General features: G+C 45.3%; 1 protein-coding gene across 5 annotated transcripts in view; it reads left to right on the top strand.

Annotated features, from left to right (window-relative positions):
- The window catches only part of LOC107392507 (AT-rich interactive domain-containing protein 1B), a 299,430-nt gene that overhangs the window by 126,431 nt on the left and 155,782 nt on the right, over positions 1 to 17,217 (top strand). For all 5 annotated transcript variants that reach the window (XM_070546703.1, XM_054742136.2, XM_070546704.1 and 2 more), the window contains one exon: positions 8,036 to 8,131. In XM_070546703.1, the coding sequence (XP_070402804.1) occupies positions 8,036 to 8,131 (96 nt within the window). The remainder of the gene's footprint in view (positions 1 to 8,035; positions 8,132 to 17,217) is intronic.

The following is a 17,217-nucleotide window of genomic DNA, read 5'->3' on the forward strand; positions in this document are numbered from 1 at the left end:
ATGTAAGGTGGAACAAGGAGGGGGCTTTGAGCTCATGTGCGAGTGAACAGTGTGTGTTGCGGGGATGTGGGGTTCTCTCCTGAAGATGTGCAATTAAGCTTAATTTTTAATGAATATTAATGACATTAGCATCAGATTTTGCAGAGATGTGCATCTGCTGAGGTGCAGGGGAGAAAGGGGGGTGACTAATTCATTTGGTAATCATGGCACGAGTGGTGGAGACGGGGGAAGGGTGAGGGAAAGGGCTGATGGATAGAGTGAGTAAAGAAAGACGAGTAAGAGGTGTCAGTGATGAAAAAGAGACGATGCTGAGGGAAAGCTGGTGTCAAAAAGGGATAAAAGTGGACACAAATATTGTAAAATGAACCGTGAGAAGTTGGGTTTGTGTGAAGCACATCTGTTGCTCTCCACTAAAGAAAGGAAGATCAAGACTCACGTCACTCAGAATCGGCTTAACCAGGGGCAGATCTACAAGGGTGGCATAGGGTGGCAGTTGCCACCCTAAAAGAAAGCCTTGCTACCCCTGCTGCCACCCCAGCTGGCAGCTATAAATTCAAGAAAAATCAAAGTTTTTCAACTCTCAGGCTCATAGAGACCTATTTGCAGTCTGCTTTGGCAGAGAAAAGACTATGAAGCTAGGCTGTACTCAGCATTGAATGAAAACGGGCAAAATCTTTGGATCTTGATGAATGTGTAAATTGTTTTGCTGAGCAACATGGAAACTGCCATATTCAGCTGTTGTAGGAAGGATATAATTTTATTATGCGTTTTATTTTCGTGAAGGGCCTTTAAGCTTATTAAATGAGGACCCAAAACAAATGAATATGTAATACTGGGAAAAGAAAAAGGAAAACATGTTTCTGAGTGAACAATAGAACCAAAGTACAATATCTCAGTGCAGTGAAATATTATATATATATATATATATATATATATATATATATGTGTGTGTGTGTGTGTGTGTGTGTGTGTGTGTGTGTGTGTGTGTGTATTGCCACCCTAGAAAAATGTTTGCCCCTCTTCTGCCACCCCATCAATAATTTTGTAGATCCACCCCTGGGCTTAACTCAACATCTGGGATTTTTGTTCTGGTTGCTTTCCATTTGTCATCCAACACTCGTGTGCTGTCATGCCGGTTTTTCCGCTTTTTTCTGTCAAGACGTAAAAACCAAACGAGCAGGCAGGAGCTTCACCTGACTTCCTGTTTGAATCTGCAGCCAGGTGAGGTGTGAGCCATGAACGTGTAATGCTAATTCAGTTGTCATTACCGTTGTCTAGCTCGCTGATCGGCTGCACTTTTTTATTTGCTTTTCATGAGAACAGAACTTACCTGCTGCCGTAACAACAATTAGCTTAAAAAGCTACGTTCAGAAGCAGCTATGCTCGAGTTTCACAATAGGAAAAAAGCAACCGGTGTGCATCGGCCGGCGTCGTGCGCTCATCGACTGACTTTCACTCCTGAGTGGCTGGATTAAGGCGGTGGTGCAATATTGATTTACTTCTGCATAAAACCTCTCCGGCTCTATATATTACACCACATTCAGCCGCCACCTATTCAATCAAATCTAATATTACACTGCCTTTCCACGCAGCTGTCTAATAGCATTTAACTCACAGTTTGATTCCTGCATTCCCTCAAGTACTTCAAACGTTTTCCTTCAATATCCTTCGTTCGCTCCTACCATGCCAAGATGAAGTCTTTTCAAAAGCGTCGAGGATGAATGTGTGTGTGTGTGAGTGGGTGTGGGTGTGTGTGAAGACAGGATTAGCTGTGGCCTTAGGCTTAAGGTATGGAGTGGAGTGTATTTTAGAGGCTTCTAAATTAGCTGGGAAATGGGATTTTGAGACAATGGGCTGTAAAAAACTTAAATGAAAGGAGGCACTCGCAGCGCTCCTCCGTTCGCCTCTGATGTTCTGTGTTCTGGTTTTTATTCGTTTTCTTCCAACTTTTCTTCTCTTTTTTAAGTCTTTCTTCTTTGGTTTGCATTTATCCAAGTCTGTCCTCGTGTCTCCGCCGTTGCGTTTCACCGGTGATGGCGTACGTCCTCGGATGCTGCTCTTTCAGCCATCGTGTGATGATAGTGTCTTCTGGTGGTTACCGACGATCAACCCTTAACCGTTTCCTGTTGGCGGGCCTGAGTCCACGCTCTGAGAGCTCCAACCGTCTGCTCATCAGAACGCCACCTCACGTAGCTCCTCCCATCTCCTCGTTTACCTGTGGGGGTGTATTTGTGCCTACGCTCCATGCAGAGGTGTCAAACATGCGGCCCGCGGGCCGGATCCGGCCCGCAAGATGGTTGTGTAAACTTTATTTTCATACTTTACAATGTAGAGTGAAAAAAAACGTATCTTTGTGAGCAAGTTTTCTCTGTAATGAGTATAAATAAAACAAAGCTGCGCTCAAGGCTCACACAAGAACTTGAATCACATCCTGAAGTTGGCCGCCACTCAGGATGTGACTTCTGATATTGATGTGCTGGTGAAAGCTAAAAGATGTAAAGTAAAATGAGTCAAATATAATTTAAGTGCTGCATGGAACTGATCTAGCCATGTGATCTGTAAGCTTTTTGAATCACTAAGGAATGTTATTTTAGTTGTTTTTTTTTTTTTTTTTTCAAATTTTCAAGTACACGTCAGGTGTTGTACTTGTACTACACTGTCCTCAGGCTCCAGCCTCGTTTTATATTGATTGTATTAAAACAAAGAAAACAATCTGAAGTTGTTTTTTTTTATTTACCGGTCCGGCCCTCTAGATTTCCCTCAATGTGGCCCCTGAGCTAAAATGAGTTTGATACCCCTGCTTTAGAGGCTTGACAACGAAGCTAACATGCTTTCTTTGGCGTGCTGCTGTTGTTCAGTGTCTCTGCTCCCACCCACCTCTCAGATGAAGCGTGATCCTGTAACTGAATCACATCCGGTGGTTTTAAGGGTTCCCCCTGGCTTTCACGAGTGTTCACAAGGCAGTTTGATCATTTTTTCAAGTTATTATTGGAATAAAAGCAGTGGAGGCACGAATAATTCATGTTGAATTTTCTTTCCTTTGGTTGGGGGTGAACGTTTTTGTTGTCCTCATTGTGTTTGTTTTTTGAAATGGAAATAGTGTTTTTCTTGATGTCTAAATAAGATTAGGATCTCTTTAACAAGAGAGACCAGAGAACTAATTACCTGTAAGCAGCACAACTCAGCTGCACAAACGGAGCAGGATCGCAGGCATGAATGCAGCAAAGTCATTTTAAATTAACATAATAGATTTTCATTTAAGGACTTTACATTTATCAGAAAGTTTTAGTGAATAATAGAGATGCACAGCATTAAATAGACATCTTTGAATATGGCTATAATCATTATAATAACGTCTCTGCCACAGTCAGCTGAACCACTTGTCATGGGTAGCAAGATGTTTGATTATAGCAAAAAAATGGATTTATGAGCAACTTCAGTTTCAGCTAAATTTGTAAACAAATTTTTTTGTAATAAACTTCTCTTGAAAAATTGCCGTCGTCGTCTTCCTCCGCTTATCCGGGTCCGGGTCGCGGGGGCAGCATCCCAACTAGGGAGCTCCAGACCGTCCTCTCCCCGGCCACCTCCACCAGCTCCTCCGGCAGGACCCCAAGGTGTTCCCGGACCAGATTGGAGATGTAACCTCTCCAACGTGTCCTGGGTCGACCCGGGGGCCTCCTGCCGGCAGGACATGCCCGAAACACCTCCCCAGGGAGGCGTCCAGGAAGCATCCTGACCAGATGCCCAAACCACCTCAACTGACTCCTTTCGATCCGGAGGAGCAGCGGTTCTACTCTGAGTCCCTCCCGAATGTCCGAGCTCCTCACCCTATCTCTAAGGCTGAGCCCGGCCACCCTACGGAGGAAACTCATTTGGGCCGCTTGTATCCGCGATCTCGTTCTTTCGGTCATTACCCAAAGCTCATGACCATAGGTGAGGATTGGGACGTAGATCGGCCGGTAAATCGAGAGTCTGGCTTTCTGGCTCAGCTCCCTCTTCACCACGACAGATCGGCTCAGCGTCCGCATCACTGCAGACGCCAATCCAATCCGCCTGTCGATCTCCCGATCCCTCCTACCCTCACTCGTGAACAAGACCCCGAGATACTTAAACTCCTCCACTTGAGGTAGGACCTCTCTCCCGACCCGGAGTTGGCAAGCCACCCTTTTCTGGTCGAGAACCATGGTCTCAGATTTGGAGGTGCTGATCCTCATCCCAGCCGCTTCACACTCGGCCGTGAACCTACCCAGAAAAATTGCATTTCTTAAAATATGATAAATATTCCTTTAAAAATCTGCCAATGGGGTAAACAAAAGTTGCTAGGCTATAATTCTTCAAATTAAGTAAAGAATCTAAACTAAGATTTATTTGGATATTTAAGGATATTCACCTTATTTCAGTCCTGCTTTTGCTGATAAAAGCTTTTTTCTGTGTGGACTCAAAATAAGAGAAATGTCTAAAAACAATGATTTTTTTTAACTCATTCGCTGCCAGCGTTTTTCAGCGTTTTCACTGCTTTTTTAAGAGTCACAGAACGTTGCACGCTAGGATGATGTCAACGCCAAAACAACCAAAACAAAGAGGAGACTCACCTCTTACATCAGGAAGAATCCACGTGTTTCAAACATTATCCGTTCTTTCATAATCCGTTGTTGAATTGTGATCGGCAGAAGCGTTTCCGGTTCGCGCCTCACTTTTTTTACAGCAGCGGCCCAAAACGATCTCCTAACACATGGATTTTCTGCTTCCTGATCACATGATCTGTGACGTACGTGGATGAAGATCGGCTTTAGAGCTGGGATGTTTGTTCTCACGGTGCGGGGGCTCGTTCCGACGCCCACACAGTAAAAAAATGCAAATGACAACTTTGGTCGTCAATGGCAGTGAATGAGTTCATTTCTTGAAAATCAGTTTTTGCAGTGTACATGTGGTTTTTGAAGCCTTTTTGAAACAAAATGTAATTTTCCTGCAACAATGGAAGCTGCAGACCATCATATAGACTAAAGTAATTCAGACATTCAAATTATTTAGAATATATTTCAGTTATTAATGTAATTTCAAGTTCCCATTGCTCAGTTTTATTCTATATTTAAAAGTAAATCAGACGATAGAACACTTGAACCCGTATTTACAATAATGCATCACCTAATGCAAAGAGGGCTAACTTTTTAGCCAAATGTAGTCTTTGAAATGAGATGCCTTTTAAAAGTTTTACTTGCGCTCTGCTTGTTAAATTCTTTGTGCTGCTGGAACCAGCGGCTCAGAGCACAAGGACTTAATAAAACAGCTAAAATACGAGTCCGTTTGGTTTAATGAGTCTGAATGTCCACTTTATTACCCTAACGGCATCACTTCCACCAAAGTGGATCATAACTTCCTATACAAACCTTTCACAATAAGAGCCACAGCCAGCAATGTTGCTGGTTTTAATGATTGTTTTATAATTTCAGGGTTTTTTTGCACATTATCACATTTATTCTAGATAAAAATATGGATGCCATTTGATCATAAAACCTGACAAATTCAAAGTGATTGGAATTGGTGTTTGTAGCTTGTGAAGGAGTTGGCTAAAGGCGTCCACGCGCTGGAGCGCTGCACTCAGCAAAGGCACCGATCATTTCTACATCAATCAGAGCCTGAACCCACAAATGCTTTAGCAGTTAATAATAGATCAGTTTTCACATAATGCGTCTCCTGCTGTGAAGGATTATCTCCCGCTATAAAATGATATCACCTTGCTGACAGGAATATTGCCCACCTGCTACAGTCTAATCACACAATGGATAAGAAATCAAACTGTGAGGAGAGATGGATTTACAGAGTAAAAAAAAATAAACAACAAAACCTGAAGACACTTTGTGTACGTGTGTGTGTGTGGCATAAACATGTGTGTGTGTGTGTTCAAGCACTCGCGTGTGATCTCTTCGCTGCGACTCGCTGATCAGTTATCACTAATCCCTCCACTCAGAGCTCTTTAACAAGTTGCCATTGTGCTGCCGACACTTTACATGATGGAGGAACGACCTTCATGGTGAACGAAAAGAAGAGGCAGAGGGAAGGAGGGAGAGATACTGAGTGAGGGAGAGGGAGAGGGCAACACCTCCGACAATGGAGAGAAAATTGGTTTACACTAGATAGGCTTGTGATTACAGAGGGAAAGAAAATGACTTGGATTGAACAATGGGACAGAGCGCGTGTCTTGATGTGGGTTTATATGTGAGTGTGTATGTTTGGGGGATTAGTGGGTGGGATTTAGTGGGAATGAATTGCTGCTGTGCTGATAGTCTGGATGGCTTTTCAGTCTGCATGAACTCTAACAGCGTGTGTGTGTGTGTGTGTGTGTGTGTGTGTGTGTGTGTGTGTGTGTGTGTGTGTGTGTGTGTGTGTGTGTGTGTGTGTGTGTGTGTGTGTGTGTGTGTGTGTGTGTGTGTGTGTGTGTGTTCCTCGTGCAGCTCGCCTTTTTGAGTTGTGGCTCGATCTGACTGGAAATATCTGAGTCTATTACAAGCCTGCAACCCTAAAACACATCTATCTGTCCAATCTGCTTCCTCCGCTCTGTAACACTCCCGCCGGTGTGGCTGAAAAGGTTTAATCTGCTGTTATTAGAAAAAGATAAAGGACTAAAGTACCCTTACATTACAGGAAATGTATACAACCATACATGCGGTTTGTTAGTTTTGGAAATACGTGTTTATTCCTGGAAAGCTAGAATCTAATTTTTTACATCAGAGGCCCAACAAATATGTCCTGGAGGCGAGTTATTTTACTGCTCAGCCTTCCACCTGTCCGTCTGTGCAGCTTGTTGTAACATGGCTGCTTCAAAGCGCGTTTTCCTGCACAATTTCCTTTTCTGTTTATTGGTTATAATGATGACCCTCATTTGTATAGCGTCTCTCAGAGTAAGGACTCCAAAGCGCTTTACACTACAGTGTATCATTCATCCATTCACACACGCATTCACACACTGATGGTGATGAGCTACGATGTAGCCACAGCTGCCCTGGGGCGCGCTGACAGAGGGGGTGAACCAAGCATTTAAGCTATCAGATTCTCTGAATTATTAGCTGTGTTGTGTGCAGATCTTGAATCTCACTTGTGTATTTGCATAAAAATGGACAAAGCGTTGCTTTTTTTATTGATATTTGTGCATTTTTCCTCATAGTTATCTGAAACTCACAGGCGGTGTGTTTGGAAAGATTCCTCCGGGGTTCAGCTAGATGATTCTAATCTCCGATTCCAACACGTCCTGATCCAGGGTTGAGATTTTGAGTCCAGTTAACTCATCGTTATGTCCTAGAAACCCGTTAGAGATGATCTGAGCTTTGTGACATGGTGCATTGTCCTGCTGGGAGCAGCCATCAGTAGATGGGTCCATGTGGTCATAAAGGGACGGACAGCAGTTGTGAGGTAGGCTCAGGTGGGACTCTCACCCACCCCATCACACCAGCGGCAGCAGCCTGAAGCACTGCTACAAGACAGGGTGGATCCAAGCTTTCATTTTGGTGACTCCAAATCTTGACCCAAGCTGACATTAAGACCTAACCTGGAAACGTTTTTCTGGTGTGTGCTGTGGTTTTCCAATCCTATCTAACAGGAGGGGGCGCTGGTTTGGTCTTCACTTCGTCGACTGCAGATGTTGTTGTCTCTCTATCATCTAAAACCAGCTTGTCCGTTTTTCTCTGAGTAACGATTTCAACGAAACCATTTTGCCAACACAACTGCTGCTCACCAGGTGCTTTATCTTATTCTGATGAACCGTTGTAAACCCTAGTGGGGTTGTGGGTGAAAATCCCAGTAGACCAACAGCTTCTGAAAGAACAACCATGTCGAAGTCACTACAATCTTCTGCTGATGCATTTGAACCTCAGAAAGTCATCTTCAGCACTTCTTGACACCTGAATGCATTGAGCCATGTGATTGGCTGATTAGATTTTCATGTACACTGCCAGCTGAACCGGAGCTGGTGGCTGGTGAGTGTGTTTGTACATCAAAACACGATGCCCTAATATCCTTCTCATGTTGTTTATATTGTTAGGAGGCCCAGCAGGAAACCTACAGCATCAGAGGTCCAGGGAATTCGGGGAAGCCCAATGAGGATGGCGTTCCACACGATCGCCCCTCCAGTCTGCCGGTGAGTGATTATTTGTTGACTCCAACGTGTGAAGCCTTGATGACGTTTCACTAAAGAGTTTTCAACACTTAAAGCTACTGCTTTCAAGCTGGTTCTGGTGGTTCTTGAGCCAGAAACCTGAGCTACTTCACGTGGTCTCCTGACCAGAAACATCTTGTTGGTTCGGGAGCTCTCCAGCTGCTTTACAGCTTTACTGTGTAGGTGGCTCATATAAAGGCTAGCAGTTAGCTTTTTCAGTCCTTCAATGAAAAGCACAAGAAGAAGAGAAATAAGAGGATGTTTACCTTTTTGTTGACATCATTGCAGTCTGGAAATAAAAGTAAGAGGATAATGTCTTTGGAGGTGAAGCAAAAAAAAAAGTTGGTTTTAGTTTCAAATCATCTAAAAAATAATCAAGCAAAGTAATTGTCTTCGTTTCTGAACTTCCAATAATCAAACATGCATAAGGACATGTAAAATACAACACCTTAAAGAGCAAGTCAACCCCAAATCTACTTTTTTTCTTGATAAACTTTATAAATGCGTGTCTAGTCGTGCTGCAGACAATAGTTTTGCACTTTAGTGCGTTTTAGTTAAAATTTAAATTTTCTGTCTAAAATAGTCGGTGTTGTGCCGTTGTCAGGTAAAAACTCTGCACTGCATTTGAATTTAAATCTGCCATCGCTATTGGCTAAGAGGTACCCCAGAACGTTAGCTGGTACATTATGATGTCACAATGTCGTTGTGAGCCTGTGTGTGTGTATTTGTTAGCGGCTCCGCCCTCTCGGTCTGCTAGGCAACAGCATTTGTTGCATTTTTCAAACAGGAAGTGGGAGTTGAGTAATACTCTGGTAGGGGGTGACTTGCTCTTTTACTGTCCCACTGTCTTTATGGGTGACCCCGTGAGGAAAGTTGACCATTGAGCAGGATTGATGGTTTATCCCTTGAGGTCCACGTGGCAGGGGTGAGGTGGTGCTCACTCCTCACCCCTGCCACGTGGACCTCAAGGGATAAACCATCAATCCTGCTCAATGGTCAACTTTCCTTGTGGGGTCACGCCCATTAGGACAGTGGGAGGGATAACGTTGTCTGCACAGCTTGTGGCGGGGTTGTTTACAATGGTTGTAATTCCGCTTTCAACCAGTAGGAGGAGAAGCGGGAAACGTTGCTTATTATTGCACGTGTCCTGAAACCACGTCAAAACGAGTCTCCTCCCAGCACGAGGTTTAATGTTTCAATCTGACTGTGCCACTTTAAGCTTTAAGCTCTTTTGTCCAGTCAGAATCCTCATCTCACCCCGTGACCTCCTGCTTTGTCCCGTCATCTCAGGGGATGTGACCATTCGTCTCGGAGCTTACATCCGAGCTTTGGTCCTCACGGCGAAGGGCCACGTGTGTCATCCCGCGGTGCAAACACCATATTCACTCGCACATACACCCACATGGAAACAGAAGCATATGCATCCGGACAGACATCTTCCCCACGCTCGTACAAATCCACATGCGCAGCCTCTCAGCGTTCGGTCGAGCTGCAAACCGCTAAGCAGCTTGACTGGAGGAGTAATTGAGAGGAGTTAGAGTGACCAGGCTGATCTACAGTGTGAGGGTTGCTCTTGGTTTTTTTTTTTTTTTGGCTGCACTAATCATCATTTTCTCTCCCGACAGCTTCTCAGCACTTTCAAAAATAGAATAAATAGACATTTGGCCACAAATATTGGCTCTGCTTGAGATGCGTGCAGTTGAATTCACCAGATAGTTTGGATCGGCCCCAGGAGTGGAGGAATAAGCTGCAAAAAAGAGCTAAATTAAGTGTGCAGACTCCAACCAAGTCTAAATGTGTTGACGGCGCGTTCCGATGGTGGGTTTGTCTTTGTTTCGGATCAGCGTTGACTTTTCCGTCATTTGTCAAGGGATTCCCGTTATTCCCTCTTCTCGCACGCGCACTTTTATCTTCTTCCTTCCCAACATGCTAATAGCATGTCATCTGCTTTTTCTTCCATTTTCATTCTCCCACCCTCTTTACCCCTCTCCCTCTAAAGTAGCATCATGAAAGCTCTTCCCCCTCCCGATGCTATAATGAGAAATGGCCTTGATGTAACAACGTGTGAATCTGCAGCGAGAGAACAAGACAAGGCGAGGAGCCACTGCAGTCGCGTAGGGGCCGATCTATGTGAACCAGCACCACTATCACCCTGTACTCCCTCACCACTTTCATCCTGGCGCTTTAGGTTTTTTTTGTTGTTGCTTTTTTCGTACCCCTTGGGTTCTCTGTGTGTTTTCACATCCCATCCAAAGGCTCGCCGAGATCCTAATCGGCAGCAAGTTTTGATGAGAGAGACGCAGAGAGATAGAGATGGATAGATAGAAGGGGAAGGAGAGAGAAATTGCTCGGCATTTGCCAAAGCTCTTCGAGCAAGCTGTCACGGTGGAGATGTAACTGATTTTTTCTTTTCCCCTCCTCCTTTCTTTTCCTCCCTCTCTCTCTCTCTCTCTTTCTCTCTCTCTCTCTCTCTGGCGTTTGATGTCAGATCTGAAGCTGCTGTCATCTTTTCTCCCTTCTCTTCCTGTCAGAAGCGAGGGAGAGCGGGTCGGCAAAGTGTCATGTTTTTGTTTTGAGATGAGTCTGCTGTGTGATGTGGCGGGAGTTTTTGAAGACAGACCAAAGGGAAAATCTGCTTTAGTAACTTATCACAACTGAGAGTTGCAGTGTCCCTTCGATCTTTTAAAACGTAATGTCTTGGAGAAACAGAATGCTGTGCCCATGTGTAAAATAAACAGCAACATCAGAGCTATTTAAACATTTACGTTACAGGGGACGCGTTGTAGAAAACCCACCTTTTGCGTCCTTTTGTGCTGCCAAGTGGGTCTCTGCTGCCTCTATAAACACACCAGTTATGAAAAAATGTCCTTCTGAGTTAGAAATAATTCACCCAAAACAAATGGTTTAAAAAGTCCCCGTTTGTGACATCACAAACGAGGAAGTTAGATTAGCTAATCGAGCGGAGAAGAGCAGCTGCTGTTGGAGAAGCAGCAGTTCTACTCTGAGCCCCTCCCAGATTTCAGAGCCTTCCAGCTTATTGCAACCAATCAGTGGGTGGGTGGGCGTGGCCTGAAAGGGCTCATTCTGTAAGGTTCTGAAACTGTAAATAATAAAACAACTGTAATCGCTTAATGATCGCGTTATAGAAAACCCACCTTTTGCGTCCTTTTGTGCTGCCAAGTGGGTCTCTGCTGCCTCTAAAACACACCAGTTATGAAAAAATGTCCTTCTGATTTAGAAATAATTCACCCAAAACAAGTGGTTTAAAAAGTCCCCGTTTGTGACATCACAAACGAGGAAATTAGATTAGCTAATCGAGCGGAGAAGAGCAGCTGCTGTTGGAGGAGCAGCTGCTCTACTCTGAGCCCCTCCCAGATATCAGAGCCTTCCAGCTTGTAGCAACCAATCAGTAGGTGGGTGGGCGTGGCCTGAAAGGGCTCATTCTGTAAGGTACTGAAACTGTGAATAATAAAACTCCTGTAATCGCTTAATGTGAGAGGGATTTAGGGTGAAGAGCATCGTGAACATGCGTGTTATTGACCATAGAACTATTGTAACCGAAGAAAAAAGTCATAAAAGGTCTTCTGTAACTCTTGCAGCATTTCTAAAGAACTTTCCACCTTATTTCAGCATTTCCGTTTCTTCAAATCATCATATTTTTGCCATCTTGAAGAATTTCTCTGTTTTCCAACAACCTCAAGATTCCGTTCTGGAGAAACGGTCGAGCTTTGAGAGCAGAAGAACAGATTGATGGTGAAGTCCCTTTAGACCGTAAACCTGTTGCCAGCAGCTCTGGTTTGATTTTACATTTCAATAGAAATACAATTTAGTTTTCCCTGTCAAAGGTCATAACTTTTGACAGAATAGTGTTTGGCCCCCCACATGTTATACACCAGAAATCACTGCTCAGATTGCACAGGGACCTGATGGAATCATGCTTTTCTCGGCTGAGTGGTGCCATTTTTGAAATTGCTCTGATTTCCCCAGGATGTGTGCGACTGCAGGTCAATAAAGGTAACAAGTTGGTATGCTGGCTTTGTGTTTGAGTGAGAATGTGTGATTGGCACCGGCTGCCACGGCGATCACCGCCGTGTTATTTCCAGCTGTGTGTGGCAGCAATTATTTTTATGTGGAGGAAAAAAGACGAGTGAAGGATCTTTCGCCTGGAGTTGCAAAGGTTGGGGTGGTTCCTCCAGGTCTGCAGTGAGGCAAGGGCCTTCCTCCCCAACCCATCGCCACCCCTGTTCCAGTCACTACATGTTCCCCTGACAGCCTGCCAAGCTGCTGCACAGCCTCCCGTCCTCCGGGACATGGGAGAGGATGGCCAGCCATGTGGAAAGACAGTAAGAGTGCGGGGGGGGGTGAGGAAGCAGGGAGAGAAGGGGCGTGAAGCGCTGAAGTGAAACGTGGTTATCTTTTTGTCACTTGTTCAGGGTGAAGGATGTTGAATTCGGGCTGCGAGGTTCCAGCAGCGGTGTGTTATTCACACTGCTACATCTGCACTCACACTCCGACCGAACCTCCTTGTAGGGCTTTCGGTGCTCATTGGCCCCTCCTTGACTTATTTCACACAGACAAAAAGAAAAATTCAGAAACACGATCTCCTCTCTTCCTTCATGCCTGTCCACCTCAACCTCCTCTGTTTCTCTGAGTGTGAGGTCATGAATGATTGACAGGGCCCAGCTGGGGAGGCCTGCGTGCACACACACACACACACACACACACACACACACACACACACACACACACACTGTGTTTGTGCACACACACCCATTCAGCCCATACATTGATGCACACTCTGGCTTCTCTGAGCGCTTTCACACGTCTTTGCATGTGTGCGTGCGTGCATGTGTGTGTGTGTGTGTGCATGTGTGTGTGTGTGTGTGTGTGTGTGTGTGTGTGTGTGTGTGTTCTGTCAGAGCATGTCAGTCAGGCTGCCTATACAGTATGTGCTCCCCCTCTGCTTCTTCCCACTGCTGCGTTTTATTTTAGCGTCCCCAGGCAGCAGACAGGGCCAGCAGGCAGACCAGAGTAATGTCATCCAGCAGGGTTAGACTCACCCTCCACATTGGAGCTCACACGGGGGAGGGGGAGTGGGGGGACTATAGCACAGGGAGTGATGGAGGACTGATGAGAGATCACAATAACTGATTCTCTTACAGAGAAATGCTCACTGCTGATCATTTTCTGTGAATTTATTCTCTTGATGCTTAAATTAAACATTAGAAGCAAATAAAGCGAGAGAAGTGGGAAAACGCAGAGACGAGCTGCTTTCTGGACTCTGCCGCCTATTCTTAGAGCGGAGAGCAGCATTAAAGGCCACAGCAGCTCCCTGCCATTGCTGCAATAGCGGCTCTGAGAATAGTACGACTAATCTGGAGCCGGTTTCATACTCCCAGTTACGCAGGATGGTCACGCTAGCCACAAACCCGTGGACATGACATGATAGGAGGGTCGGGTTCAGGCTGACTGTGAGCTGCTAGGTTTTATACGAAGTGCTCCACAGGACTTCACATCTAGTGAAGAAGGTTTTTGTTGCATCACATCAAAACACCACAGTAACAAGAAAAGCAAAAGACATCAGCTGAAGATGAGTGTTTTCTTAAAGGAGCGGTAGAAACTGGTTAAGTCGAGGGCTTGAGTAAAAAACATAGATTCGAAATAAATCCCGTATCCTACATCCTTCAGTTAGTGGCTCCTGAAATCAGTTTTCTTATGAAGTTGTGTGAGTTACAACGTCTTCATCATCTGAGTTTCGGTGCTTTTTCTATTCCTCTAAAAATCCCTCCATCCGTATTCCTCTGCTTATCAGGGGTTGGGTCGCTGGGGCAGCAGCCAGCCAGCCAGCTCCTCCGGGGGAATCCTGAGGCGTTCCCTGGCCAGCTGAGAGGCATCGTCCCTCCAGAATGTTCTGGGTCTTCCTTTAGGCCTTCTCCTGGATGGACATGCCTGGAAAACCTCACCAGGGAGGCGTCCAGGAGGCATCCGAACCAGATGCCCGAGCCACCTCTGCTGGCTCCTCTCGATGTGGAGGAGCAGCAGATCTACACCAAGCTCCTCCCATTTGGCTGAACTTCTCACCCCATTTCTTAGGGAGAGCCCAGACCACTTGTATCTGCGATCTGATTAGGCCCGTGACCACAGATGAGGGTCGGAACAAATCGACCGGTAGAGATTAGTTGGGTGAACTCACGCACCGACAAGGACCCTCTATGGGTTTAGAGCTGGTCCAGAGTTCCACGGCCAGAACAGCAACACGTCGCTCCTCCTGAATCCGAGGTTCGGCTATCCGGCAGACCCTCCTCTTTAGAACCCCTGAATGGAACCTTACAGGAAGGCTCAGAAAATCATCTTTCAGTTAGTGAAAATTTCAAATTTAAAGCTGCTGTTATGAAATCATTTCAAATTTTCTACAAAAATGAGCTCAAGGATAATAAAGGAACGCTGATTCAAGACGTTTAGACTTGTACACACACCGTGTGTTTTCACCTTTGACCGTCACTCCAAACAGCATGACGCAGCAAGTCAGAAGCACTCCATGTAAAATGCAGACAGGATATTTTATCACTTGTATGCTGACCTGCTTCCCTGTGGCCCTCATCAATCATTTAGCGCACACACACACACACACACACACACACACACACACACACACACACACACACACACACACACACACACACACACACACACACACACACACACACACACACACACACACACACACACACTTTCATGTACATGCATAGTTCTTTGGTCCTCATGAGGCTGAAGTGTACGTTTCAGCCACGGTTTACCATTTGTTCCACTCCAGCCTGAGTACTGGTCCATGGGGGGGGGGGGGGGGGGGGGATTGGTGTAGGCAGTTAAAGCAGAATGGTAACACACGGCCGGTCAGCAGATAGTCAGGAGAAGCTCCTGAGCTGCAGAGGAGGCTCTGTTAATAACCAGCCACCCTTGACAGGCTGGTTGGCTAAAGCCTTGCACAGAGTAACGGGTGAAAGAGTAAACCCGTGTGTGTTTGTGCGTGCACGCTGTCCACAAAGTCCACCTACATGCCCTCGTGCTTACACGTGCGCACCATCCCAGCGTGTCGGCCTGTGTGATTTGAGAGCGAGAAGAAAATGGAGAGGGATGAACTTGGTTAAGAAAACACCGATCTGGCTCCACTGGCGCCTCTCCACCGCGCTCTCCTACAGAGGAGGAGAAGCGCTGAAGGGAGATAAGGAGGGAGGAGGAAGAAGGCGAGCGAGGACTGACCCTACAAGGAGAGAAAATGTTCCTCCTTGCTCTAACTTTGCCCGTCAGCTCTCTTCCTGCGGCTCGTTTCTTTTGTCAGCTCTTTGTTTCTTTCCCAACAAATTTGGAACACGGATTCAAACTCGGGACCAAATAGGACTGAGAAGCTTCAGGTTTTAGTGGTTGGAATCCATCATCACACACACGCACGCACGCACACACACACACACACACACACACACACACAAAGTGTAGATGATGTAAGTGAAAAGTGGCTGACTGTGAGGGTAAGTGTGAATATGAATGGATCTGTTTACCTTTAGAACCTGGAGCACCCGGCAGGAGAAGCAGCTGTATTTACTGGTTTCTGTGATGCAGAACAAGCTTTAACTCCTCCCCCATCCCATTTTGGTGGTAAATCTTGCACCTATTTTGTCTTGAGAGTTTACTTCTGAACACGTTCATGGATGGGAAGCGAACCGTCTTCAACGTGAGAGGGAAATCCAGCTGTTTCGCATCCCGGATGACTGAGAATCCTCCCAATGAAAGTTTCAGTTTAAAGGACATAAAAACATGAAACTGCTCCTGATGTATGGGTTTCATTTCCTCCCACTGAAACAGGCTTCTGCTACTAAAACCCTTTAAGGTCACACAAAGTAATATTTAAAATGTCATTAAGTCAGAATGAACAGAAAACGGGAAACATCCGTTTTAAACGTCTTGTTTCACGTGACATTTCAGTCGTGTGGGGAGCCCGCCTGCTGTGGATAAGCTGCTCTGAAATAACAAACACGTGACATTTGCTGCCGCTGGTAGTATTTTTGTTTTGTTTTCAAAATCCACGTTTCCGTTCACTTCTTTGCAATAAAGTCTCTTCTCTGTAAACTTTAACCTTGGAAAGACAAATCTTTTTTCTATGCTGTCGCTGTTTTCTCGCCGTCATCCCGCTCTCCCAAGAATCAAGTCATCCTCACTTCTGAGGTTTATTTATACATCAGACTCTGGATGCCTGGACCGAGTCTGTCTGTGTGTGTGTGTGTGTGTGTGTGTGTGTGTGTGTGTGTGTGTGAGATGCATGCCACACATGGGGGTGGGGTGGTGTCTGTCATGACTATGGCTCCCTCTGGCTGCTGGGAGGCTGAAATTGCATCTGACTCTGAAGTTGAGGGCAGCATCGCCATCGTTGCTATAGCGACAGAATGTTTTTGCGTGCGTGTGTGAGTGCATGCAAACTCCTTTGAAGGTTTATTATGCGTGATACACACTGTGACTAGTACTCTTGGTGCTACAGTTTTTGTTTCTAATCTACTCTCATAAGATGTGTACTTAACTAACCCCCCCCCCCCACACACACACACACACATTTCACAGCTGGACTCGAGCATCATATTGAGCCTTTGAAAGATTAAGTTAAAGAGCAAGTCACCCCCTGCAAGAAACTTACTTCACTCCCTCTTCATGTTTGAAAAATGCAACAAATGCTGTTGCCTAGCAGACCAAGAGGGCGGAGCCGCTAACAAATACACACACACACAGGCTCACAACGGCATTGTGACATCATAATGTACCAGTTGACATCATAGCATACCTCTTAGCCAATAGCGGTGGCAGATTTAAATTCTAATGCAGTGCAAAGTTTTTCCCTGACAATGGCACAACACTGCCAGTTTTAGGCAGAAAATTACAGTTTTAACTAAAATGCACTAAAGTACAAAACTATTAACTACACGTGTCTGCAGCACGATTAGATACACATTTATATAGTTTATCAGGAAAAAAAGTTGATTTGGGGGTGACTTGCTTGTTTTATATATTCTTGCTCCTCCCAT

This window comes from Nothobranchius furzeri, chromosome 18 (genome assembly GCF_043380555.1).
Source record: "Nothobranchius furzeri strain GRZ-AD chromosome 18, NfurGRZ-RIMD1, whole genome shotgun sequence".
In the NCBI taxonomy this organism is placed as follows: Eukaryota; Metazoa; Chordata; class Actinopteri; order Cyprinodontiformes; family Nothobranchiidae; genus Nothobranchius; species Nothobranchius furzeri.